At 36.2% G+C, this 27,720-nt stretch overlaps 1 protein-coding gene across 5 annotated transcripts; it reads right to left on the bottom strand.

Annotated features, from left to right (window-relative positions):
• PNISR (PNN interacting serine and arginine rich protein) lies at positions 1-27,237 on the bottom strand. 5 transcript variants are annotated; one of them, XM_030809486.1, is made up of 13 exons: positions 27,107-27,237; positions 18,306-18,385; positions 16,530-16,648; positions 14,519-14,707; positions 12,717-12,940; positions 11,120-11,291; positions 10,026-10,216; positions 7,999-8,136; positions 6,557-6,656; positions 5,784-5,837; positions 4,494-4,664; positions 2,498-3,584; positions 1-2,264 (listed from the first exon to the last, which is right to left on the bottom strand). In XM_030809486.1, the coding sequence occupies exons 3-13, from the start codon at positions 16,615-16,617 to the stop codon at positions 2,234-2,236; spliced, it is 2,445 nt and encodes an 814-aa protein (XP_030665346.1). In that variant the 5' UTR covers positions 16,618-16,648; positions 18,306-18,385; positions 27,107-27,237; the 3' UTR covers positions 1-2,233. The 5 variants fall into 5 exon arrangements, with proteins under 5 accessions (XP_030665346.1, XP_004087670.2, XP_030665347.1 ...); XM_004087622.3 differs by having other exon boundaries at positions 4-3,584; XM_030809487.1 differs by having other exon boundaries at positions 4-2,264; positions 16,530-18,385; positions 27,107-27,234.
• Between the last annotated feature and the right edge of the window lie 483 nt (positions 27,238-27,720).

Below are 27,720 nucleotides of genomic sequence, written 5' to 3' on the forward strand. Positions count from 1 at the left end.
AGATTCCACACCAATTTTTATTTATATTTTGGGGCCTGAAACAAATCTTATAATCACCTCTTTCAAATTACATTTTATTCCCTTAATGGTGTGGTTTACCCCTACTCCACAAAAACAATTATGACTAATACACTAGAAATATTTTTTAATAGAACCTCTTAAACAAGACATTTTCATTAACCAATCCAGACCAAGGATTGTCTCAAAAATTTAATCTGTTAATTTTCTGGTGGTATTATTTTAGAAAAGATTTCATAACCAAATTATACATCTAATTAACTTATGTGTAAGTTTTCGCATTCACATCCTAAATCATGGAAACCCTACTTTATAAAACCTTACCACTCAAGGTAAATACTATATCACATGTCAAGAAAATAATGAATTCTCTAAATCTGCCACTAAAAGTCTGAAAAACCCAAATTATCAAATTATAACACTGGTTTATGTACTAATAATCACAAATATCATGACGGCTTTTAAAAAAACCACAGACTTAACTGATAAGCTTGCAAATTACGGCAGAGTAAATAAAACTGTCAAATACTACTTTTGGCTCTAGTTCATAACTTGCCCAAAAATGTGCATATCATAGCCAACAGAATTTTTCTGTAGAATTTTATTTTGAAAATAATATTTCACTTCAAGATTGATCTAAAAAACATTTTAAGATATGAAAATGTTATACAACTTATCTATTACAAATTAATCAGATAATTCTGCAATTAGGTACACTGTGTTAGCTCACCTACATAAAAAATATTGCACATTTTCCTTTATTTTGTCTCCAGATGTGATTGATGTCTAAACTATATAGAATTTCAAACTATTTTAAAGTTATTCTGTGAAATGTCATCTTTATAAATATCAGAACTAAATGCACTGTAAACAGCCATTTTGGTAAACATGCATTTATTCACAGTTGATTTATTTCCTTTAGATAAATGTGTAACTGCTCAAAATTATATAATAACCTATGTAGAGGTACAAGAGCACACTATACAAATCTATTTCTATCTTCATGTTGAGGAAACACTGATCTTGGCAAAAATCTGGCATGATTTTTAAAATGAACTATTGCTGGTAAGAAGGCATACTTTAAAACTTTTGTGTGGCCTGCACCTGTTTTCTTTTTAAATTAAAATGTAAAAGCATTTGTTTTCAGAGATTCATTTATCACTGAATAAGTGATTACATAAAAAAATGGACCCTGAAAGCAACTGAGTTAAAATGCTTTGAGAGCCCCATTCTACTTGTAAGTTATATGCCTTAAACTGTTAGACCACTCACTAATTATAATTTTAAGAAACGGACAAAATCAGACAATTTTAATGTCATGAAATTGACACAAACCTGCATAATACAGTATTCCTCCATTGATCTGAGGTCATATTATACTTTAAAAATATAAATAAATATATTGAATCATGAGTCTTATTTCTATAACCCCAAAAAGTGTTTCAAAATGCTTCTAAAACAGAAGTGGGTGACTAGAATACAGTTCCAGACTTGACTGTTAGTGTCAAACACAATCGTTCCTTACAAATAACTCTACTGGTGCACTGGCTTGATTGATTCCAGCAATTTCATTTTACAGGAGTGAACCACACGTTATACACACAGAGAATATATTACTTGAAAATCCCCAAAATAGGAAGAAAAGTTTAGAAAGTTGTCAAATACTTCCAAATGAAAAGTAAAGGTCTATTTCTAGCCCTCTTTCATACCCTTAAAGTTGAAATCTGGCAAAAGTCCATGGGTACAATTTACAAACTTTGACAAACTATTAAGTAAAAACCATTTTCTTTGGGGGAGGTGAGAGAAGGTACCTTTAAAACCTGTTATACAAAATTCCAGCTGCCTTTTTATAAAAGTACTTTCCTTAGATTAAAACCATAAAATTAAGGTGCAAGAGTTTAACAAAAATGAACTAAAGAGCTTTATTGACATCACAGTACATTCAAGAATAATTTTAAGAACATTACAGCTGAAAGAGAATGGCATGTTTATAGTCTTATTATGCACTATATTTTTTGAAAAAAACGTAATACAAAGAAATCCTATTAAGTAACTCGGAGCAGCATTGGAAAAAGTACACCTATTTACAGATTAAAAAAAAAAAAAGATTCTGGTTTCACCTACACAGCCACAATGTGCCTCTATAATGAGACAAGCCCTTAAAACTCATGGAATTTTTTTAAACAACATCATGGCATTCTTGCCACATCATTCCTCAGCGTTTACGACGGGGAGGGGTCGTTGATCTGAAAAAAAAAGGGAAAAGACAAAATTTAAAAATAAAAATGTATTTTAAACTAAAAATCTGCAATTTTAAATAAATAATATTATATAGGATTTCTAACATTTAAGACTATGATTATTTATCAAGTACCAAACTGAGTTTATTAAAGAGAGAGAGAAAGGACACTTTCAACTTTGAATAAATTCAGTCAAATTTTTTAAAAAATCAGACAAAATACTTTAAAAAGTATACTACCTTGATCGGGACTTAGACTTGTGTTTGCGGCTTGCCTTCTTACCAGACCTTTGAGATTTCTCCATGGATCGCGATCGACTATGTTTAGGCTTCTTAGCCTTCTTTTCTTTGCTACTTCCTGGAGACTCAGAACTGCTCCTTCCACTAGAATCAGAGCCTGAATGTTTTTTACTATCTTTGGTAGTACTTTTCTTACTATCCTGTCTAGAATCATGTCTTATGATTTTAACAGATATAGAACCACTCCTAGAGAATGTTCTTTCACTTTCTCGTTTCCTTTTTAATCTATCATCCTGACTACTGAACTTAAAATCTTTTTCTTCCCTTTTTTGTTTCTCTTTTCTTTTATCCTGTTCACGTTCCCTTTCTTTGTCTTTCTTTTTCCTATCTTTATCTATACTTCGACTCCTCTCCTTTTTCCTCTCTTGTTCTTTAGCCTCACCTTTATGCTTATGACTGTTCCCACTAAGATTTCCACGTTGATCATCAATTTTACGCCTATCTCGACTCCTACTGCGACTGGCACGATTGGTTCGTCTATCCCTTGAGCGACTTCTACTTCTACGTCTCTCTCGGGAAGGACTCCGATTTCGTCGTCTTTCTCTTTCAAGGCTATTTCTATTAGATCTCCTCCTATCTCTAATCTTTACCCTAGCCCTATTGCTCTCTATTTTAATTCTGCGAGAGTAGCTTCTACTCCTGCTACGTCTAGCTTTGATTGTTGGAGATCTACTCCTACTGTGTCTCTTTTTCCTTTTAGGAGAAGACGACCGAGAAGAAGTACGACTACTACCTGAGCTAGAACTGTATGAAGAGCTAGAGACAGTACTACTAGTACTACTAGTTCTGCTATTGCTACTGGAACTACCACTACTAGAACTTCCCGACCTACTCCTTCCTTGTTTTTCTTTTTCTTTATGCTCTTTTTTTGGTTCTAAAACGGATGTGGTTTCATTTGCAGTTCTCTTCTTTTCATTAACCACATCACCGTCTGCTTCTCTTGCTTCTAGTAGTGATAAACTATTTTGCTCTTTATGGATAAATTCATTCATCTCTTTTGTAACCCTTTCTGTTTGCTGCTTTTCTTCTGAAACAGAAAAAGACAAAAACACTTAAGAAAATGTGCATGTAAAATTCTCATACTACCAAATGTCAAGCTACCAGACTGTAACAATAGAATACCACTTTCAATTACAATGCAAGCCATGTAAGTAATTCAAAATTTTTTAGTAACCACATTAAAAGAGTAAAAAGAAACAGGTAAAATAACCCAATATACCAAAAATATTATCATTTCAACACATAATAAATTTTTAAAAATTCTATTTTCTTTTTCAAGTAAAGTTTTTGAAATCTAGCACGTAATTTATACCCACAGTACATGCCTAGCCACATTTCAAGTCCTCTATAGCTTGTGGTTAGTTACGTTACCCTCCTGGACAGTGTAGCAAAATACAGTATCAAGATGTAGAGGTGCGTGTGAGGCAAGTAGGAAAAGACTTCCCTTTTGTCCAACTAAAGCAAAATTTTAAAGGTAAGTAAGTGGTTTATAGGGAAGTCTTAGCTGCTAACTCTTAATTACCTTTCTTAGATTTTTCAAAGAAGAAATTCTGAGTAAATTTTCTCTTTTGTTATTCCTAGTATTAGGTAAAGTAACTTAAGTAAAAAACTTCTAGGTTCTCTATTATCCTTATATATCCTAGCTACAAATTACTTTTCAATAGTCTTACAAATATATTTTTCCCATTTCAAAAGTCATCTTTTTCATTTCAAGACTTTTAACAAGAAATAAAAATACCCTAAATAGCTTGGCTTATAGCCACTGCAATGAATGGCTCCTAAAACAACCAGACAAAAATTGTGACTTTAGTTTCAGTTATATCACAAATTATTTATAATATAGCCTTTATTTTATCCTTTGATATTTTTAGGTTGGTTAAAAAATAAAAAGAAATACAAAACTGGACCAAAATTAAGTCTAAAAGGTATACTACACCTTCCATCTGTTTATCATGTAATAGCTGCTGTTCTTTTTCTTTTCTCCAAAAAGCTTCCTGTTTTTGCCGGATTCGATGCCGTAATTCTTCATCATCAGTGTCAGATGACTCAGATCCTCTGTCACTCCTCTCATCTTCACTGTCTCCTGATCCATAACCACCCAGTCCACCTGTGTGCATAAAGCTCAGTCTATCATATGAAAAAAATTATACTATGCACTAAAAACTTTTCAAGGTCTGAGAAGAAAGCTCATTTCTTTTTTCATTGCCTTTTCCCAGAAGAATACACTTATTCGGGGTGGGGAGAAGTATACATTCAAATGCTTAAGGAGTTCACAGAACCTTCAGGCAAAGGTTACTTAATATCTTATTCTTTCTGGACTATTTCACATTTTTCTCACTGTAAAGGAATCATAATGGGTTTGCTGTACTGTCCATACTAACCAACAAAACTACTTAACAGGGCAGTAACAAAGCCACACTAGAGCTTAATGATGACCCTGAAAGTATTTCTAAAATTAACTTTTATTGTTCAAAGTTTAGAAATCCCTAGAGCTAAGCAATTTTTCCCTAAAAAAATTAGAATACTATAATCTCCCTGGTACAGAAATATTATGGTGCTGAAAATACTCCCCACCCTGAAATGATCTAAATAACCATAACAAAACCACATGGGCATTTGGTTCTACCCACTTCTCTGGGTCCTCACAAAAATTAATTTGAAATGAAGATGTGGAAAAGGCAAATTCAAGCTTTTACGGCCTTGATAATATACCATGCAAATAGTAAATTATGAACACATCACTACTATTTTACTATGATACGATAAACCCTTTCCTCTATATTAAAACTTGACTTGCCGCAACACAATCTATGTAAGTTATTAAAAGCATTAGTGGATACGTTCTTCCCTAAGGCATGTATGCAATAATTCTGAAAGTGAGCTTAGATACTATCATGGCTAAATTATGAATTATTAAGTACAAACTATAGGTGTTCATATATAATTATATATATAAAAAATGCATATATTGGAGCAATAAGGAAATCTTCCAATATAACCTGCCCCAATAAACTATGAATTAACCATCACATTTATAAATTTCTCACTGTGAATGCGTTAGTCAAAAAAATAGGCAAACCTTTTTAGACAGGATGACATAACCCTAAGACCTAGGTTTTTATAAACTGAGTAGGACTAATACAGTTTTAAAACAGAACACGTAGAGAGACAATGTTATGTGTGATTTTTCCCTTTAGGCCCTCTCACAAATATGGAAAACACTTACCGAGTCCAGTGAGGGAAGCCAGTGCACTGGACTGTGCCAGCTGTTTTGCAGGAGCTTTGTATCACATCAACAACAGGAACAACATGTTAACACAAATAGCCACGATTTCATAGTCATGAGTCTATGGTATTGTTAAATCTACTACTATTGCTGCTTTTTGGGGAGAGAAGAAACATTAAAAACATAACATTCATTTTAAACCAGTATCATGTCTGGCTTTGAAATTATAACTCTGATGTGAGCTGAAATGGGTTTATAATGAGAAAAAATGTTGACAAGTATATCTGTATGTCTACTTCTGAGATTATGATATGTAACTTAATTTTTGTTTTCAATACATTTTTAAGGTGTTACTAAAAATCTAGGGGTAGGGAATCACTTGCTTCTGTAAGAGATAAGTGGTAAACTAAAAATTGTAGGTTGATAATTCAAAATTCATTAGTCAAAATAAACTGTATCAGAAGTCACACAACAATGCCATGTTATCTATTAAAAAAATCAGGTGAAATAAACTGAACATCAGGAATTTTCCACAATACATTTTAGAGGACAACAGCATGATTGCTAATTTGTACTCATGTAGGTCAGATAAAACAAAAATATTTGTATAGCTTTAATATGGTGTCTACAAATCTAATCTTTAAGAGTTAAAACATGCAAGAGAATATTCAAATATCTGGTAGAAATCCAACAAGGACAACAAAAAAAGGCCAAAATAGTCATCAGAACCAAAATACCCCAGGAAAAGCAAAACCAGAAACACCAAAATATACCTTTCGTTGCTTTGCGGTGTGCATCTTTGGCTACATAATAAATTTCTTCATCTGTGACATCCAGCAGAATTTCTGTCAGAAGCATTTTTGTCAGCAACATCTAAAAAAGAGCATTTTATACAGTATTTCTAATTATTATAGCTACTAATAGTGTGACATCTTCAAAAATATTAAAATGCAAAGCCATTTTTTTTTTTTTTTCAGACAGTCTCACTCTGTTGCCCAGGCTGGATCATACTGGCGTGATATCAGCTCACTGCAACCCCCACCTCCTGGGTTCAAGTGATTCTCTTGCCTCAGTCTCCCAAGTGGCTGGAACTACAGGCATGCACCACCACACCCAGCTAATTTTTGTATTTTCAGTAGAGATGGGGTTTCACCATGTTGGCCAGGCTGGTCTTAAACTCCTGATCTCAAGTGATCTGCCTGCCTTGGCCTCCCAAAGCACTGGGATCACAGGCGTGAACCACCGTGCCCACCCACAAAACCATTTTATAAAATATTTTTAGACATCAGAGCAGGCATTCCAAGGAATAAAGTATCTTGAACATTTTTCTGTAACATCAAAACTTCAAAAAAATTCCAGGCTGGGTGCAGTGGCTCACACCTGTAATCCTAGCACTTTGGGAGGCCGAGGTGGGCGGATCACCTGAGGTCAGGTGTTCGAGACCAGCCTGAACAACATGGCGAAACGCCATCTCTACTAAAAAAATACAAAAATTAGCCAGGCATGGTGGTGGGCACCTGTAATCCCAACTACTCGGGAGGCAGAGGCAGGAGAATTGCTTGAACCCGGGAGGCAGAGGTTGCAGTGAGCCGAGATCCTGCCATTGCACTCCAGCCTGGGCAACAGAGCAAGACTCCATCTCCATAAATAAATAAATAAATAAATAAATAAATAATCCAAAATCATACGGATCAAAGAAAAAAATATTATAAATGTATCTGTATAGTAGAGACACTGAATTCAAAACACTTTTTTCTTTTTTTTTCCGAGACAGGGTCTCACTCTGTCACCCAGGATGGAATGCAGTGGCAACACCTCGGCTCACTGCAACCTCTGCTTCCCAGGCTCAAACAATCCTCCCACCACAACTTCCTGAGTTGCTGGGACTGCAGGTGTACCTCACTATGCCCGGCTAATTTTTTGTAGAGACAAGGTCTCACTGTAGTGCCCAGGTTGGTCTTGAACTCCTGGACTCAAGCAATCCTCCTGCCTTGGCCCCCTGAAGTACTAGGATTACCCCAGCCTGAAATCAAAACATTTTAAAAATTCTCTATTAATAAAAGTTTCTATAATTGTTTTAAGTTAAAAGGAGTATCTCTTCAATTAATAATACTGGTCAGCAGTTCTAATTTCTATTTTTTCCTCTAATATTGTCTCCAAAAAAAACTGCAAACAAAATAAATCCATGTACATAGTAAGAACTTTGACATTCTACCATTTGATACTCTTTCTCCTCTTCAGTCATCTCAGGGTCACTGTGCTCTTCTTGAGGAACTGGGGATGGACTTCTGGTGACTTTCCCACTACTTGCAGCCTCAACATTTTCAGTGTCTTCTTCTTCCTCATCACTATCCTATAAAAAATAATAGTATGGTAGTCCAAATTCATGTGTATAATGTAAAATCCTTCTCTTACATACAGAAAATCTCAAACCCCAAATTAAAAAGTCTATGAAACAGAAATATAAGTGAAACTGCTAACTAAATTACATTTACTACAGATTTCATTTGATAATTCAAGAAGTATAACCTGGGAAAAATGTAAGATTACAAGAAGGCTTAGGAAAATAAATTTTCTCAATTTTCTTTTTCCCTTAGTCAATTTTAACCTTATTTTATAAATACCCAGAAAAACATAATGCCCAGAGACTGATTTAATTAATATCTGTTACATATAATGGGCCTGAAATGAGACACTTATAGAACTTTGGATAAATGGACCACAGACATATTATTCAGTGTAACTTTTACAGCTATATATTTAAGCTATTTACCTAAAGTTGCACGACTTAAAATGAAAAATCTCTAATCAGATTTTTCAGGGCCTCGGCTGGCCCTGAAACTCAGTAAAACTTGCTTCTTTTTAGCTCATAATAAAAAGATAAAAATGAGATCTATTTCAGATTAAACAAATGCCAGCAGTTTGTCTCCTGTCTTTGTATGGTTTTAGGTTTCAGGATCCAGATAGCTTGTGACCCTTTCCTCTGTCAAAGAAGTGTCCTCTAGTCACTTTTAATAATCTCACTAAGTAAAACACAAGATGACCACCTAAATACTACTGTGGAAAGACTACCTGAACCAGGGGAAAAATATAGGTAACAATCCCACAGGCATTTGGGAGGAAAGAGGAAGGACAATTTCCAAACAAATTTTTGATGCTTAAAAAAAACTTGGAACACCACTATTTCGTGTAAAGATTTTTTTTAAAAAGACTGGACAGAGTGGCTAACGTCTGTAATCCCAGCACTTTGGGGGGGCCGAGGTGGGAGAATCATTTGAAGCCAGGAGTTCAAGACCGGTCTGGGCAACACGGTGAAACCCCATCTCTATAAAAAATACAAAAATTAGGTGGGAGTTGTGGTGTGCGCCTGTAGCCCTAGCTACTTGGAAGGCTGAGGTGAGAGGATTGCTTGAGTCCAGGAGTTCAAGGCTATGCTGAGCTATGATTGTGCAACTGCACTCCAGCCTGGGCAACAGAGTGATCCCCCAACTGCCTAAAAAGACAAAAAAAAAAAAAAAAAAAAGAGTAAGCTTTAATAGTGTTTTTCTGTTGTTTCTTATTTTTGTTAATTAACATCTAGAATAAAAACACAGATTTGGCATAGGTCTTTTGGGAAAAATAAAAGTAATTTATGGAACTTAAGCAAAACTAATGCCTGCCAAAATCTAGTTATTCTGCTATTCTTGAGACTTATTTCTAAAGCAGAAAATGGCCGTGGAAGACAGACCAATTTCCTGAGTTGCATACTGGCCAGTGCTGTGGCTCTCATACATGCTGAAGTTCCTAAACTACTCAAGCCATCTAACTGCTGAAGATTTAAAGACTTAAAATGTTGTTATACTTCCAGTGCTCATGTCAAAAACAATCAAAATTATTATATCCTCAGATATATGTTTAAATGTTCAAAAGAGGGAGATCTTATTTCTCTATTACTATTTTAATGTAGATTTGTTTTATAATCTACCACCAGGGAATCATCTGTACCACAATGAACGAATACAGATTGTTTATCAAGATCTAGCCAGCTCTCTGGAATGAAATGTTTATAAATTTGTTGTCTCATTTTCTCTTTACTGTATCTTCAGTAACACATATATAAAATCATAATCCTCAATATACTTAATGAACATTGTAATCTTAGGAACATCACTCTAATACTTTCCTATAGGCTAAAATATCTATTTCAGTAAAGTTTTCACACAAGATTTTCACATGGAGTTTCATGTTGGGGATTCTACTTACAAATTTACTTCTCTGAGGTAAACGAGGGCCATCCCCTCCTTCAGCATCTTCTGTGGCCTTTTTTTCTTTTTTGGACAATTGTGAACGTTGTTGTTCCATTCTTTCTTTCTCCAATTTCTTCTGCTTTTCACGTTCCATTTTTTCAAGACCTTCGCGAATCCAAGCGGGAAGAGTCCTGCGTTTTACTGCGTCTGTTTCACATGGGAAAAATACACACAAGTCAGTTAAGTAAAATATTTCTACAAACTTGTGAGTAAATTTAAAAAATATCCCATTAAATATCATGCTTTTCTTCAATGCCATCACTTTTAATCACACCAGGGAACACTGCTCTAGTGCTTATAATCTGCCAGGACACAATGAAAGCATGTTAAACCATCATCTGATTTAATCCTTACAAAAGCCCTCAGGGATCACTACTATTACTCCACTTTTTTCCACAGGTGAGGAAACTGAGACTTGAAAAAATTAAGTGATTTGCTAGTAAGTTAAAAAAGCAGTAAAGTTAGAATCTTCCTAAAATGTAAAAAGTAAAGATTTATTAACAAATGCTCCTGTCCATTAAATACTGAACAATTTAGAACTTTCCAGATATAAAGTGGCATAAATATGTATTTGTCACTTGAAATAGGCTGGCTCTACAATGTTATTTAAAAAATTGAAATTTTCTGCCAAAATACTTAGGGGAAGTGAAATAACCAGAGGAAAATTAATCTGGCAGCAGTGCATCAGATGAACTAAGAGTGGACAGAGATTGAACAATTAGATTTAAAAGGAGAAGGGCTCATATATCTGTATAATGTACTGAAATGCCTACACTGAAGAAAATACCAACATGCTATGGCTAGCATAAATTTACACTTCATCACAAAATCTGGAATTTAACGTAAAGGTTTAAAGAAAATTATTTAAACCTTTTAATATTTTAGACCAGTATCATTTTTGTAATTTTAAGCTTTATGACCATAAAAAATAAAGTGTCAATTCCTAACACGTCAGAGATACTCAAACAATTTTAAGAAAACAAGACATCCTTTTTATATGATAAAAAAGGCATGCCAATTGTGGTCCACTAAACTAAGTTAAATAGCTACCAATTTGTGGAGGCTCCTGCTTCACAGGAAGTGCAATAGGTGAACGCTGACGATCCCTGAATGATGATGGCCTTTCTCTTCGATTCTGGGGAGGTGCTGGAGGTCCTGGAGGTCCTGGTTGCCAATAAGGAGGATGAAATCCACCTTGCGGTGGACCAAAAGCAGCCCCATGCTGAAAGAGTATTGCAGTTTATTTTTTCTTCAAATTAATACAATATACTCTCTGGGACACACGTGTGTTATGAACTGGGACAGTAGAAATCCATGTGTGCAGCACATCCAAGAATTCCATGGCTCTATTATCCACCGATACTTCTATAGTCCCAAGAACCTAGGCTTACTTTTCTCAAGATTTTCCGGCTACGTAAATGCAAAGAGGCTTCTAAAAGCCAGCTGATAAGCTACTTTCAAAAAGTATATGAAATTTTTCATTCTGAATCCATTTACAAGCTAATCCTACCAACACTAAGACATCAAACAGATACTAATTTTTCTTTAACTAGACATTTTTGTCAATTTCAACATCCTACTTACAGTGAACAAAAAGTGAACTAAACAACTTAAGCTGTTTCTATAATCTTGCAGATATATTCATTTATAAGCAAAGATAGAAGTTAATGAATCATTAAATATTTTCTGCAATTTTGCTATTTTCAGAGGCTTTTCTAGGCCAGCTGCCAATACAGCTCTTTGTCTGGTTTACATGGGATCTACCACGCAAAAGTAGGGTAAGCAGATGCTCCCTGCCATTATATTTCTTCAAACAAGATAAAAACTGTTGTATCTGTATACCAAGTATACAAGTATCTAAATATTTATCAATGAGAGGATTATATCTCAAGGTGAATACTATATGTCCATTATCAAATCTACCCTAGAATTCATGAAATAATTTTTCTTTCAAAATTTTAGATTATGATAGCAGTTTATAAGTTAATAATTGCAATCAGTTATTTCAAAATGACACTATAATTTAAGCACTATAATTTTAGCACTATAATTTAAGGGTAGACCCTGGCAGAGGGAATAAAGTAAATAAAGCCCAACATATGACACTATTCCCCACAGAGTTCTATGTCCCTAGGAATGAATTGGATGCTACAAAGGAAATTATATACAATTCCATTAACATGTCATGTCAGAATGGAAAAAAAATGACACTAGAAAAACAGTCATAATTCTACATAGCACAAGGAATTACACTTAGGAAAATGATCTATGTTCATGTTTTTTATTCATGTCTTAACCATAAGCTATATTCAATTACTGTGCATTCTCTAGTCTTTAACATTTAAATATACCATTTTGAAATATAAATTAGAAAACAAAACATCATATAGCTATTGCACTTACACATTTTTAATTTTTTCAAAAATTTTCCCTAATGATCTTTTATACCATTTTCCTAATGAAATAAAAAAATCAGAAAACAAATTCTAATTATTTTAATACTCGAAAATTGATAACTGAGACAGAATGTGCTTATTTATACAAGTCTGAAAAGTGAAACACGTATCTTAGGTATTCTTGATGAGACACTTCCAAAGAATGGATTACGTGCACATCTACAATATTAAAGCAACAAAATATCTTTCACCTGATAGTCAAACTGGTTCACTGGCCCCACTGCAAAATTATCGGGTGGTCCACCAAAGTTGTGATTGTTCTGGTTAAATATATGCCTGTTGTCAGGGGCAAATTCCCCACTGTCCTGACTGTTGCTGTCTTCAGAAGGAGGAACAATGTCCATTGGGCCTGGTGTTGGTGGCATCCATGGCTGATCTGGAGGGGGGTGTGGGGGTTGCTGATGCATTCCCCATTCTATTTAAGATTTAGGCATAAAAACATTCAACAGGGGGTTATAACAAAATCAACACAGAATTTTAAGATCTCAAGAAAGATTTTTTCAGTAAACATACAGATTTAAAAAACAACTTATGACTTCTTGGTCAAATTCCTTCATCTATCTTAAAAATAAGCAATGAACTAAACTGTCATATATAATTCAAAATGAGCTAACTCCACTCTAATTCATATCCTAATCAAATGCCCAAAGTTATTTTTAACAAATGTAACAAAATCCAAAGCACTATTTTTGTTTAATTTTTATATTTGTTTAGTAACAACACCACAAAAATAATACCTTGAGGTTTTATATAATTTCTTTCTTACACGAACACATTTATCCTCACAACATCCCTGTGAGGTAGGGAGAAATCAGGTATTATTTTTGCCAATTTCGGGAGAGAAAATTGAGGCACACAGAGGTAATCACTTGCCCAGGGTCACAAAGTAGAGTAAAACTAAGGGGTAGGGATGCCAGGGAGAGTCATTTAAGAACTTAAACTTAGGAACTAAAACATTTTCAAATGTGGGGAAATTTCACTTTCAAGAAAGCTAGAAATGAACCACCTCACAGTATCAAAGACTAGAATATTTATGTTTTTAAAAGTAATCTGAATTCTCGTTTTTTTGTTTGTTTGTTTTAAACGAGGAACTCATTCTGTCACCCAGGCTGGAGTGCAGTGGCGTGATCACAGCTCAATGCAGTCTCAATCTCCTAGGCTCAAGCAATCCTCCCACCTCAACCTCCCGAGTAGCTGGGACTACAGGCATGTGCCTCTACGCCTGGCTAATTTTTAAGTTTTTTTTTTTTTTTTGTAGAGACAGGGCCTTGCTATGTTGCCCAGGCTGGTCTCGACTAAGGTCTCCACTCTTATAAGGAGAAACAAAAAGTATTAATAGGGAAAGGAGGTTATGACTTCACCATCAGCATACCCAAATGTGAGGCTGATTCCTCCATAGTTTCAAGTGACTATTAAAAAGGAATAACACAAGCCATGGAAGACTGAATTAGCATCAAGAAATCTACATCATACTGTGAAATAAAACAAACAAAAAAGTAAAACACACAAAAACTTATGAAAGATCTTCACTATCTGAAAAAAAAAAGGGAAGAAAAAGGTAGGCGGATGGTAGGGGCAGAGTATATTTGACAGACTAATTTGTCACACAGTGACACAATTTTTCTTTAATTAGAGGCTAGACATGTTTTACTCTGCCAGTGCTGCTTCTGAAAAGGCCAGAGGTTGCAATAGAGAGACAAAGAATGCTCTCTTCCCTAGATGCCAAGTGAGGTTTCCAGAGTGTTCCCAGCCCCTGTCAGCCTAGGAATGAAGAACCAAGAAAAGAATCAAACTGAGTGCCACAAAGCTAGCAGAATGAGTACAGAATAATTTTAACCACAAAATGTCAAAGTCAAATCAAACTGAAAACTGCCTATTCTTTAAGAAGCATTAATTTCCAGAAGTCATACAACTAAGCAAATTAAAAAATTTAATAATGATCTTCATTCTGTTTTTTAAAAGTCTTAAAATTGTGAAAACATAAACAACAAACCTGGTTGCCACATTCTGTTGAAGTTTGAATCCCCTTGGAAATTCCCATGATTGTTCGGACCAGATTCCATTGTAGACATATCTTGTCCATTTGGCATCATTCCTGGTGGTTGTTCTACCATGCTTTGCTGTCCTGAAGCTTCTCTTTGGGCAATCCAAGCTTGGGCCAATGCAGCCCAATCAATCTGGCCTAACGTAAATTAACACTGAATTCAGCATTCAGAATGTAGGAGTTAAAAGAATAGTGCCTCTATGTAAAACAAGCATCTCAATTATTCCTTAGATCTTAAATATTTCAGATAGAGAGGGTATGAGGGAAATTAGAAAAATATTTTTTGAATGAGAGATCTTAAATATTAAAGCACGCTGTGTCTGAAAGGGTGCTTAGCAAATAACCCATATTCAGGCTAAAAAATAATATAAACTACTTACACTTTCAGAGAGAACTCCACAAAAAATACTCTTAACCCATTTCCAATATTAATTCATATAAAATTTATCCCCTGCATCTCAGTTTACTGAATTTTTAAATGTCATCACCTTTACAAAAAAAATCACCACAAAAATAATCAAACGCTATCATTTCTTCCTTCAACATGTCCTATTTATCTTTCCAGGCCTGCATTCGAGCCTATAGGCCTTTGATGAATGCAGCTACCTAACTCTGTTTTTCCTTATGGTTGCCCTTCTTTAAATAAGGCTCCCTTCTCTAGCCAAAACATGACTAGTGTAGTCTGGCTACAACTTCTTAGCCAGTCTTTACTCAAAATTCATTTCCCCACTATCTTGAAGACTCTCTTCCCAAGATATATTTTTTTAATTTCTAAATTTTTACCTATCTATCTATCCATCCATCCATCCATCCATCCATCCATTCATCCATGATCCATCCATCCATCCATCCATGTAGAGACTGGGTTATGAGCCTGGCTAATTTTTTGTATTTTTGGTAGCAATGGGGTTTCATCATGTTGCCCCGGCTGGCCTCAAACTCCTGAGCTCAAGCGATTTGCCCACCTCAACTTCCCAAAGTGCTAGAATTACAGGCGTGAACCACCACACCTGGCCTCTCTTCTCAAGCATCTACATTTAACATTTCAAGATCTTTTTAATAATTTTTATTTTGCAAGTCCACCCAAAAATGCATTAAGATCTAATATTAATAAAGTAAACAAAGTAGAATAAGATATGTTTTTTTGCATCTTACTTTAATGAAGATTAAATAGGTATTTTCATACAGTATGAAACACTGGCATAACCCCTATGGGGTTACACGTGGCAATGTGCACCTGAAATTACCGTGACTTAACAAACCTAGCTCTTTTCATAAGAAAATAATTGGACAAGTGAATAACAACATGTATACAAGATTATGCTAATTGTTTCAAAAAGTGAAAAGCTATAAATAATAAAACATCCAAAAGTGGCTTTGTTAAATTATGGTACAATCCTACAATAGAATCATACATGGCTATTAAAAAAAGAAATAACATCAGATCAACCCAGTGAGGGCAGAGCAACGTAAGTGGTCTTACGGGTGAAACAAAATTGGCCACAAGTTAATAATTGCTAAAGCTAAGTAATAAACGAGGGCTCCCTATACTCTTCTACCTTTGTATGTGTGCCTGAAATAGTCCGTAGCAAAAAGAAATTTTAAAATGATATAGCATACCATCCAGTTCAATATGATATACAACTTTAAGAGTCAGAATTCACAGAAGTGTGTTCTTCGTAAGCAACATATTTTAGGCTTTTCTCTTTCTTTAGAAAAACAAGGACTAAATCAGTTCAAAAAATGTAAAATCTTCAAAAAGCTTTCTACATTTTGAGTCTTCCAAAGGGATGTCCATTTCTTGCTATATATGCTATGGCAAGGCTATTTATGAGAAGATTAAATTCTGACCATAAAATGATCCAATACACCAATCTTAATTCCATATCCCTTAACCCCATCATGTGTCTTCTACCCATTTCCACATATTCAACCCCGCCCTTTCAATTTGTTTCCTTACTTGGATCCTGTTGGTGCTGGAATGACTGCATCCATTGCTGCTGGTTCAAGGGCCACTGCTGCCAAGGCTGTCCTCCTTGATCCCACATCCCTTCTTTTAAAATATACTTGATTCTCTATCTTCAATAAATTAAACATAGTTTAAAAATTATAGTGAGTTATTTAATCTTAAAACCTCACATCGGAAATTATTATATGATGATACATTTATTTCATCAGAGGTCTAAAATTCTTGTCAATAGCTTGCCAGAGGCAACTAGAATTTTTAGGGTACCAAACAAGAGGTAGAAAATTTTATGTTAATGCTGGTCTCAGAATTTGGTGGCAAGCATACATAACACAATGAATTTAGCTCAAAAAAGACTTAAAAAAAACTCTATTTTTTGTACAATATAAATTTCTGGATATTTAATTATTTTGAAGATTGTAGGAAAAAAGTGATTTCATTTCTCCCCAATCAAGATTCCTTTAAGATAGTAACCAAATAGCTTCAGCTGATGAAGAAAAATTCTTCCTTATAAATAATTACAGCTAATAAAAATGAAGAATGTAGAACAGAATTAGAAAACTATCATATTGCCAAAAGGAATAAAATATTAATTCAGGAAACCTTACAAGAAAAGTTGATGAGAAATCAGAAATTCAAAGGTTGCCAAAATATCACTCCTACAGATTATTATGTCTACTATGCTCCCAGAATCACTAAGAATTCTCATCAAAAATGTTTAACTGAGTCCAACTGAGCTTTTGGATTTTACTTCCAATATAAAGCAATTTTAAAGGATAAAGAAATGAGATAAACTGTATTAAATCCAGAAAGTAAGACAGCCTCTAAGACCTGGTTTCTTAACATATAAATAGCATGGAAAAGATGGGAGGGAAGGTACTTTATGTTAATAACTATTAAATTTAGGAGATGGTATGGGGGGGAATCATCACACTAGCCCAACTTTTCTGTAAGCTAGTCTGAAAACATTCCTAATAAAAGGTTTAAAAGTCTTACAAGTCTAATATCTTTGTACTTTATCCAACACTGATACACAACCCTGTTCAAGAACCAGTGATTCACATAACCAGGGCATGGTTTCTTCTTTATTTTTGTATCCCAAGACTTAGCTCATAGCAGGCATTTAATAAATGTTTACTAAATGAATCCTTCTAGATTGATCCTTTCGGTATGCTGAAAACAAGATAAAAGCAAGCCTTTGTATTGCAGGATCACAAAAAGTAGGCAAGTTGGATAACAAAAAAAATAGAGACATTAACTCTAATAGGACAATTGGCGATTACAATCCAGGCTTTTAAGTTTCCAACTCCAGTCTTCGCAGCATTCCCAGAATGCCATACAGGTATAGTTCTATCTGTGGCAGATACTAATCCCTCAAATGAAGAACACTGTGAATTATGGGAGGTGTATTTGTTACCTTGATTTACTTATCATTCAAATGTACCTGTCCTCGAGTTACACTAATGTCATCAATCACAATGACATTATTAGAATATGGCAAAATAGGCACTACATAGCACAAATGAGGCCAACAACTGGTTTGGGTATCAGTTCCAAGTTAAATATATTTTTTTTTCTAACCTCTGTTCACTGTTTCCTTCTTCCTCCCCTTTTTGTCCTGTCCAGTTTCCCAAGTACACCTTTAGAGCCCTTTAAGGCTAAATAGGTTATTAGAGCCCTTGAAAAGTAACTTCACTTACAACTTTAATTAAGAGTTAACAAATAAATACGAAACACCAAGAAGACACACCAACTGCTATTTAAACTGACCTCAGAGGTTCACCTTCTGTTTAAAACTTAGGTTGATTCAGACTACAGCTTCGAAGCATAGCAGCAAGATTATGTATGCCCTAGGGGGAAAAAAAAGTAGATGTCTGCTTATAGATTATCATGATTCGCATGAAAATAAATTCTAGAGATGCAACATAAGTGTGATCATCTCCAAGTTAGTCACTTTTCCTTGCATTAACTTTATAATGGGGAATTATTTTATCATAATAAAATTAAGGAAAAGAGATACACCAGAAATGAAGAGGCAAAGCTTTTTAACATCTTTTTTCTTTCCAAGTATCTTTTATTTACTTGAACAATTCCTTCATAATAAAAAACAATGTCAAACAATTAAGAGATTGAGTAAAAAGGAACAACAAACATTTGAAATGAAGATCTCATCCACCTGTTATTAACTTAGATGATACAAATTAGGTAATAAAATGTATTAATTTAAATTTTCCTATAGAACTCTATGTTTAGAAATTAACATTAGCAAGGAGAGAACAGTTTGTTCCTGAAATGGTTTAGTTTCCTTTTTATTCAATCAACAGCTTTTTACAGTTGAAAGAAAGACAAATTTATTCATCTTTTTATCTTCAATATGGTACAAGAAAGCATCTTGCACATAGCAGACACTAAATAAATAATCAGTGTCTAGCTATTACTTTCTGTTTAAAGGCTAATGATGAGGAAGCTGTTAACTTCTACTTATGAGAACCAAAAAGCTTGCTGTGCTTTCCAACACTTTAACAGCTTATCAGAGTTCAATGCATAATTTTTCTGTCTTAAATTGTAAACTCATATAATACAGACATTATCAACAGCTCTATAAAGTGCCTACTGAACTGAAAATGTGCACTTACTAAAACCATTTAAATGATGAAAATGATGTATAATGACTCCCTACCATCATTCCCAATCCATAAATTTACTTTTCCAGAAATTAAATAAAGGTTGTTTTTCTTACTCATGTTTAATGGTTGTCATGGACAACTTTTTTAGTTCCCCTTTTAAGTTTTCTGGTCACCAGTTGTCACCTAGACTTCAGAGCACAGGCTCTGGTTCAGGATGCCTACCTACATCCGTTCGTTAGTGGTGTGAACATGAGTAAGTTATGCTCTAACCTTTGGTTTTCCAAACTGTAAAACAGAAGACCTAAATGTCTATACCCCAAAGGATTATTGTGAGGATTAAATAAGAAACACATAAAAACTAAGCATCGGAAGTTTCAATTCGTGATTAATATCAATACTAGAGCTTTCTCACCATCACTTCTGGTAGCACTCTTCAAGTTAACAACTATTAGGGGGTTTTAAAAAAAGGTGATCGGCCGAGCGTGGTAGCTCATGTGTGTAATCCCAGCACTTTGGGAGGCCAAGGCAGGTGGATTACCTGACGTCAGGCATTCAGGACCAGCCTGGCCAACATGGTGAAACCCCGTCTCTACTAAAAAATACAAAAATTAGCCGGGTGTGGTGGCGGGCGCCTGTAATCCCAGCTACTTGGGAGGCTGAGACAGGAGAATTGCTTGAATCTGGGAGGCGGAGGTTGCAGTGAGCCAAGATTGTGCCATTGCACTCCAGCCTGGGCGACGAGAGAGAAACACCATCTCAAAAAAAAAAAAAAAAGTGATCAAGCCAACCCACTTCTGCTCAACTCCATTTTCTTCTCCAGAAGCAATCTAAAACTTACAAAGGTTTCACTTTATCTTTGAAAAAATTCTTTAGTCTAAATTTGTCTTCCTGTTTCATGGGTTGAAACTTTTATTGTTATCATTATTATGTTTTTTTTTTGAGAGGCAGTCTTGCTCTGTTGCCCAGGCTGGAGTGCAATGGCACGATCTGGGCTCACTGCAACCTCTGCCTCTTGGGTTCAAGTGATTCTCCTGCCTCAGCCTCCCGAGTAGCTGGGATTACAGGTGCCCGCCACCATGCCTGGCTAATTTTTGTATTTCAGTAGAGATGGGGTTTCACTATGCAGGTCAAGCGGGTCTTGAACTTCTGACCTCAAATGATCTACCTACCTCGGCCTCCCAAAGTGCTGGGATTATAGGTGTGAACCACAGCACCCAGCTGAAACTTAAAAAAAAAAAAAAAAAAAAAAAAAGTTTTCCTATGCACAGAGGTTTTAATTTGCACATTTTCAAGAGTTTGATTTGTATCACCTGTGATCATTTTTCTGTATGTTTAAAACAGCCACTTCTACTTTTGCTATATTTTTAGAAGCTTTTCTTCCCCAAAGTTTTAATGGAAGCTACTATTCAAGCAATATAATGTTTGGGACACTTAGGCTGAGAAAAATAGAAAAAAGATGTGAAATTGGGAAAAACAGAGCAGAATAAAAAAACAGTAAAGAAGGTGATGGTAAGTTAAGGAAGTTAGAAGTTAGGGGCTATTTATTAAAGTGCTTTAATTAAGTCTGGAGTTGAGAAACTTGATTTAGTTATAGAGGATGACTACTGGATGAGGGCATAGGTGAAACACCAAATGGTTAGTCTTTTTAAAAGACAATTTACTGGCTGGGCATGGTGGCTCACGCCTGTAATCCTAGCACTTTGGGAGGCCGAGGCAGGTGGATTACCTGAGGTCAGGAGTTCAGGACCAGCCTGGCTAACACGGTGAAACCCGTCTCTACTAAAAATACAAAAAAATTAGCCGGGCATGGTGGCATGGGCCTATAGTCCCAGCTACTCGGGAGGCTGAGGCCGGAGAACTGCTTGAACCTGGGAGGTGGAAGTCGCAGTGAGCTGAGATCGCACCACTGCCCTCCAGCCTGGGCGCCAGAGCGAGACTCCGTCTCAAAAAAAAAAAAAAAAAAAAGGCAATTTACTATTACGGCATCTTAACAAAACATACATTCACATCCCTCTGACCCAGCAATTCCACCGCAGGGTCCTAAACCATGAACATGAATATTCATACCATAATTCAAAAATCGGCAGCATATTTTGTAACAGTAAACATATGGTTTCAGTGACATTAAATTAAAGGCAAGTTAAGTAAGTTAGAGTGAACCATACAGTCGATTCCTATTCAGCCATTAAAATGAATAAGGTAGACTGCTACATACTGGTACGTATTACCGTACAAACTGCATTAAGCAAAAAAAAAAAGGGACTACAATCTGTCCCTTTTCTACAAAATTTTAATGTAAGTCCAAATTTCGTTTTCATGACCAGAGTTACCTGTTTGGGACAAGATTATCAAAATTTACTCTAAATCCTTTAAGAAAATGAGATAGAGGACATTTGCCCAACGTCTCACAGTTGAAGCAGTTTGTGTAATTTTTACTGCCTGTACTAGTCATTACGGACTGTGTTCATTAGCTTCATTTGATTCTGTGTATCTTTAAAAATCTGTATTTTTTCTAAAAATACACACTCACAGAATAAAATTAAAAGAATACAGAAAGATATAAAATAAAGATTAAAAATACCTGATTCCTATTTCCAATTCCTAGAGCTTAGCAGTTTTGTGAAGATTTTGTAATTTAGTAATTTTCTATACATAATTGCATTCTTTTTTTTTTTTGAGATGGAGTCTCGCTCTGTCACCCAGGCTGGAGCGCAGTGGCGCGATCTCGGCTCACTGCAAGCTCTGCCTCCCGGGCTCACACCATTCTCCTGCCTCAGCCTCCCGAGTAGCTGGGACTACAGGCGCCTGCTACCACGCCCGGCTAATTTTTTGTACGTTTAGTGGAGACGGGGTTTCACCCTGTTAGCCAGGATGGTCTCAATCTCCTGACCTCGTGATCCTCCCGCCTCAGTCTCCCAAAGTGCTGGGATTACAGGCGTGAGCCACCGCGCCCGGCCCATAACTGCATTCTTAAAAGAAAAGGCCTCGAGTGGCATCATTTTTCATGCATTGGGCAAATGTCCTCTGTCTCATTTTCTTATAGGATTTAGAGTAAATTTTGATAATCTTGTCCAAAACAGGTAACTCTGGTCATGAAAACAAAATTTGTACTTACATTAAAATTTTGTAGAAAAGAGATAGATTGTAGTAAAGACTTGTTATAAAACTAGGAAATAAACTTTTATATATGTTTCAGCACATTAGCACAATGCTTGATAAGGAGTTTCATTAACTATTTTTTAATTAAACAGTAAGATTACTAGTGATTTTATGGCAAGGATTTAGGAACATTACTCTTTCTTCCTTCATCTTCACCATAGTATCTTCACTACTAACAAATCTAACAAATGCGAAACCTAGAGAACAGAAGGAATACACAGGCACAACACACACTAATCAATGGATACATATTTTAAATTTCACTATGGTTTAACGAAATAACATAACCTTGTACCATTAAAAATGACATTTACAAGTTGGTTTAAAAATGATTTGGAAAATGTTGATAATTTAAGGATGGGCATTTGCTACCCTCTTCTTTACCACTGCTTGAAAACTTTCATTTAATAGGTTAAAGATGACGTACAATACTTTTTATAGAGGGTCTGCATTAAATTTTCATGTTTTTGTCTTGGCTTAAACAAGAATCTTCCTTAGGGGAGAGAAAACATTTTATAATAATTTAAATTCTCCATAATGTTTTGTCCATATTAAGTGGTTAAATATTTATAATTCACTGAAATGTTAGCAAGTAAATACATTAATGTTCAACCATGAAAATGACATTCCAATATTGCTACTGTGATTTTATAACATCAAAAATTGATTCCAATTTATTCGCTCTTCCTTTAGACTTAATTTTAAAGCTTGTTAGACTTGAGTTTTCAAGTTTGGAGAAATTTGATTAGTGATGGGCAAGGCTGCAAGACTTTCCTAACAGTATTTCCCTTTATGGGGTAAACTTAACTGCTATTTCCTTGGAAAACAAATGGGGTCTGGGAAGAACAGAAAGATGAATAACCAAGGTTTGTATCAGATCATCAAAACCATCACACACTGCTGCAAAAAAAATCAAGTGATAGCTATCACCAGTGTTATGAAATGAATTGTGTCCCCGTCCAACAGATACACCGAAGTCCTAACTCCTGATACTTGTATGTCCTTATTTGGAAACAGGGTCTTTGCAGATGTATTCAAATTACAATAAGTTAATATTTAATTTGGAGTGACCTTACTAAAAAAGAGACATAGACACTTACAGGGAGAATGTAACATGACCACAGTGGTACAGATTGGAGTAGATGGCTCTATAAGCCAAGGAACATCAAGGATTGACAAGAACTACCAAAAGCTAGGAAGAGACAAGGATCCCCTACAAAGTCATTAGAGAGCATGGCCCTACCAAAACCTCAATTTTACATTGTTAGCCTTCAGAACTGTGGAAGAATAAATTTCTGTTGTTTGAAATCAGCCAGTTTGTGTTAATTTGTTCAGTATTCCTAGAAAACTAATACAACCAGAAATGGCCATCATCTATTTTATCCTTTTCTTAAAGGGATCTACATTAGAACTTCATCGCTTTGAGGTCCTAAAACAACTTGTTTAAATCACAATCATTTATTTATTATTGAGACAACCTCACTTTGTCACCCAGGCTGGAATGCAGCGGTGTGATCTTGGCTTACGGCAACCTCCACCTCCCAGGTTCAAGCAATTCTTATGCCTCAGCCTCCCAAGTAGCTGGGACTACAGGTGCATGCCACCGCGCCAGGATAATGTTTGTATTTTTAGTAGGGATGGAGTTTCACCATGTTGCCCAGGCTATCCTTGAACTTCTGGCCTCAATGATTCATCCTCCTCAGCCTCCCAAAGTGCTGGGACTACATGCATGAGCCACCCCGTGCAGCCAAAATGACAATCATTAATATTTACAAAAGTCACTCAGAGACTGTGACAGAGATGGATAAGAATTAAAATGTGGTATTTTAAAGTCCTTGAGCATCAACTACAAAATCAAAGAGCTACAGAAACACATCTATCATTTGATGCATAGGATAAAATATTTCTCAATCAACCACGAAGCTGAAAAGCCAGAAAATACAACAATCCTCTTCACCCCTGACATTTCAGTCTTACATATGAGTTGACTGACCTCAAAGTCAAAAAAGAATTTATTTGTTTAATTCAGATTAGGTGGAAATGGCACTGGTAAAGATTAATCTTGTAATCATTTGAAATATGGAAAACAGAAATTTTGCTACTTTATGTGACATGCATTTTAGTATATACTGAAATATTTGCAGCTTGTAGCTCAAAAGACTGTTTTTAAAAGTGGAGGACAAGCATGGCCGCTCATGCCTGTAAACCCAGCACTTTGGGAAGCCAAGGTGGGTGCATCACTTGAGGCTAGGAGTTCGAGACCAGCCTGGTCAACATGGCAAAACCTCCACTCTATTGAAAAATACAAAAATTAGCTGGGCATGGTGGCACATGGCTGTAGTCCCAGCTACTTAGCAGGCTGAGGCAGGAGAATCACTTGAACCTGGGAGGCGGGGGTTGCAGTAAGCCAAGATTGTGCCACCACTGCACTCCGGCCTGGGCAACAGAGTGACAATCTGTCTCAAAAAAAAAAAAAAGGAAAATTGGGTAGTTGGTTATAAATACCGCCCCCCCAATAATAATTTAAAAATAAATGTAGAGAGAGAGCCCAAAATGACACCCTAGTAGCAACAAGCACACCTAGGCACTAGAACTTGGTTTTAATATCATTCCTCAATAAAAGGAATCAGGGATCCTTAAAGAAATAGCTGACTCTAGGACTGCGACAGGAAATATAAAAGATGAGTCTGGAGCATGTATACTGCCAGGAAGTAATAAAGTGCTAAAAAAAAATTGATAGGAACATGTCAAAGGAGAACAGTAGACAACTCAAAGAGCTGCCAATGGCCAAAGCTGGAACAATTTGAGCAATAAAACAAAGAAGTACTGGATTATAATACAAGTTATGTAATAAACATCCACAAGCCCATAAGGATATGATAAAATAAACTAACACATAAATGTGAGGGAAGACACAAATCTCCCACAGAGAATTCCAAATAAATTATGTAAATATTCCACCCTAACTGAGGAAGAGCACAACTGTCCATTCAGTAAGCGTGGGCTCTGCAAAGTGACTTCCTTCCAAAGAGAACAGTAAAAAAAGGGGTGGGGGAAGTAACTTTACAGTGGAGAAATCTAACAAACACTACTCCAGAAGGATGATCAAGGTCAGTAACAATGTGATAAGTCACCTTGATAGTATGTATCCTTGATAGCATGTGTTGAAAAGGGCATCTTACCTCTGTGATCTTCCCCTGACATAGTCCCTAAGGCCATTTTAATCATGAGAAAATCGTCTGGCAAATTCCAATAGCAGGGCACCCTACAATATACCTGACCCATACTCCTCAAAAATGTCAAGGTCACTGTATTAGTTTGGTATGCTTGCCATAACAAAGTACCAAAGACTGGGTGGCTTAAGCAACAGAAATTTATTTCCTCACTGTTCTGGAGGCGTTTAGTCTAAGATCTATGGGGTTGATTTCATTCTGAGGCCTCTCTCTTTGGCTTGTGGATGGTTGTCTTCTCCCTATGTCTTCACATGGTCATCCCTCTGTGTCCTACTCTCTTCTTATAAGGACAGCAGTTATTAATATATTGGGCTAAGGTCCACCCTAGTGACCTCATCTTCTTTAAAGACCCTCTCTCCAAATACAGTCACGTTCTGGGGTACTGAGGTTAGGACTTCAAGATACGAATTTTAGAGGGGCACAAGTCAGCTCTTAACAGTCATCAAAAACAAGTTAAGCCTGAGAAACTGTCACATCCAAGAATATACAGCCTAAGAATATACAACAACTAAATGTAATGTGATATCCTAGCTGACATCCTGGAACAGAAAAAGGACTTTAGGTAAAATGTGAGGAAGTAGGAATAAACTATGGACCGTAGTTAATAATTTATCATTATTGGTTCATTAGTTGAAACAAATGTACCATACTAATATCTATTAATAAGAAGAGAAACTGTGTGTGTAGTGGGGACATCGTATGTGCTCAACGTAAACAAAAACTGTTCTAAAACATAAAGTCTATTAGTAAGTTAAAAAAAAAAAGAACTCATCTTTAAAGAACTGTTTTATTTTCTCTATAAGCCCTTTGCCACTTTACAAAAAAATTCCACAAGTAAAATCTTTAGTAGTCTGGTTTCTGTTGTTTTCGCCCTGCTGCACTCAAATGAGGAATTCCAAGTTTATTTTATCTGGGGACGGGGGGAAGTAAAAAGATGTGAAAGATTAATGTTGAATTAAAATCTTAAGCTAGAATGTTAATTTAACAACCCACAAACAAATTTGTCTAGTGCTCAATTTGTTCAGATGACGATACTATCCACCACGGTAAAAAAACTGAAATATCGGATTCTACCTGTTCCTTTAGCGAAGCTTAACACATAATATCCATCATTGGGTAAGAATACACGAAAAACACAAACTAAGGAACTGCGCCTGCGTAGTCAGAGCCTCAAAGGGTATAAGCTCCAGGTCGGGAGCCCCCGCCTCCTCCGCCCCGCTGAACCCCCTTCCCACAAGGGGGTTCCCACTGCGCACGCGCAGTGTTTAACGGCCGGTCAGGAACCCAACAATTAGTCCCTTCTCGTCCGAAAGGAAACTCTGTGAGAAGATGGGGCCGTGAGCACTCTAACAGGGACATTTCCTTTTCAGCGAAAGCACCGCTCTGATTTACCAAGTCTGGCGGACCGCACCGCTTTAAAGGAATGAGGTTCCAGCGGTCGCGCCAAACAGCGTACGCAGCCTATTTTAAGTTATGCTACCTTCGCCACAGAAATCAAGAGGGTTGTAATAGTCCGGCAAGTGCCCACGTGTAATTGTTCTCCATCACTTACCCACTCTAGTTCGGGAACACCCTTGTCGCCGTCGTTCCGGTAATACCTCTCCAACGCTTTCGATGCTTCTACTTCTTCGGGAACAAGACAAGATGGCGCCCGATTTGTCTCACCCGGAAGTAAAAAATAATAACATCCGTTCGTCATCTGAAGCCATACCATCTCTCATCCAGATTTGTGAACACGTGATAGTGCGGATTGACATGTTTCGGCGCCATTTTTGTTGTGGGCAAAACCATCTCTACTCTGGTCAACACCGGGCAACTGAACCATTCCTGCACATTACTTTTTAATGTAGCCGGCGCCATTCCCGACCCATCTTTATAGTGGCCAGAAAGCCAAGAGCGTAAGTGTTCTACACATAGGGCGCCTTCAAATTTTTTACTTTAGCAGCGCGATCTTCCTTCAAGGGGAAGTATGTTCTCTCCTAGAAACACTCCCGCCTTCGAGAAGGGGTTGAGTTCGCAACTCCACTTACAGACTACGGAGGAACCCCAGGGTCAAACCAAACCAAACCAATTCTAGCCAGTTGCTTAGCGCGGTTCAAGTTGCCTAGTGCGCTGGAAGCGGCATTTCAGGCAGTCCAACATCTGGCTCGAACCTTCTCAGAGTAT

Source organism: Nomascus leucogenys, chromosome 3, assembly GCF_006542625.1.
Source record: "Nomascus leucogenys isolate Asia chromosome 3, Asia_NLE_v1, whole genome shotgun sequence".
In the NCBI taxonomy this organism is placed as follows: Eukaryota; Metazoa; Chordata; class Mammalia; order Primates; family Hylobatidae; genus Nomascus; species Nomascus leucogenys.